We start from the raw sequence: 719 nt of genomic DNA on the forward strand, positions 1-719 counted from the left end.
CAAAAACCGAAAGCCGTAGAGATGGACGAACACCCACCTAGGAGATAATCAGTGTATCTCGGGTCCACGCTGTCGAACTGAGCCTTGTTCCACACGTACTCAGCATGGAGGTCACGTGTCTTCTTGTCGTGAACCCAAGCATCTAGAAGATTCCTCCCGTCGGTCCTTCGGCCTCTCTGGTCTCTCTCCTCGCGGTCAAACTCGGTCATGGGAATCCAGTGGCGACGACCTCCTCCCAGTAGCACCTGCAGGAGAAAAGAGGTTACGTGTGGGTTATTGTGTGTAGATCGGGTTGGTTGATGAGGCGAGGTATGGGGATGATGTGGTATGTGGTAACTGTGTGGGTCTGGGTCGTGTTCAGTTTGATATGAATACGGGGTTATGTTGGATGATTGTATAGGTCGTAGTTATATCCATTATTATAAGTTATATCCATTATTTTTTATTCGAAAGATGAAAAAAACGAGGCCATGTTAGGGTGATTTTGTACGTCGGCAGGTCGAAAAGAAGTCATGTTAGGACCATTATCCGTGACTCTGGGTTATCACAGGTCAGGGTCATATCTTTTATCGCTCATCCGGGTTACATTTGGAAAGGGAAATTAGACGATTGGGGTTGGTTGTAACGCTCGACGATTCCCTCCTCTTACTCTCGGGTTACATTGAGTTCGAAAAGTGAAAGCTTTGTCTATTTTTTTCGGTGTTTGTATTACGCATTTG

At 46.3% G+C, this 719-nt stretch overlaps 1 protein-coding gene across 1 annotated transcript in view; it reads right to left on the reverse strand.

Annotated features, from left to right (window-relative positions):
- Positions 1-719, reverse strand: part of LOC119585807 (alkaline phosphatase, tissue-nonspecific isozyme-like) — a gene marked incomplete at its 5' end in the record, with an annotated part of 89,217 nt that overhangs the window by 11,246 nt on the left and 77,252 nt on the right. The window contains 1 exon segment of the mRNA XM_037934527.1: positions 38-245. Coding sequence (XP_037790455.1) covers positions 38-245 — 208 coding nt within the window.

This window comes from Penaeus monodon, chromosome 20 (genome assembly GCF_015228065.2).
Source record: "Penaeus monodon isolate SGIC_2016 chromosome 20, NSTDA_Pmon_1, whole genome shotgun sequence".
In the NCBI taxonomy this organism is placed as follows: Eukaryota; Metazoa; Arthropoda; class Malacostraca; order Decapoda; family Penaeidae; genus Penaeus; species Penaeus monodon.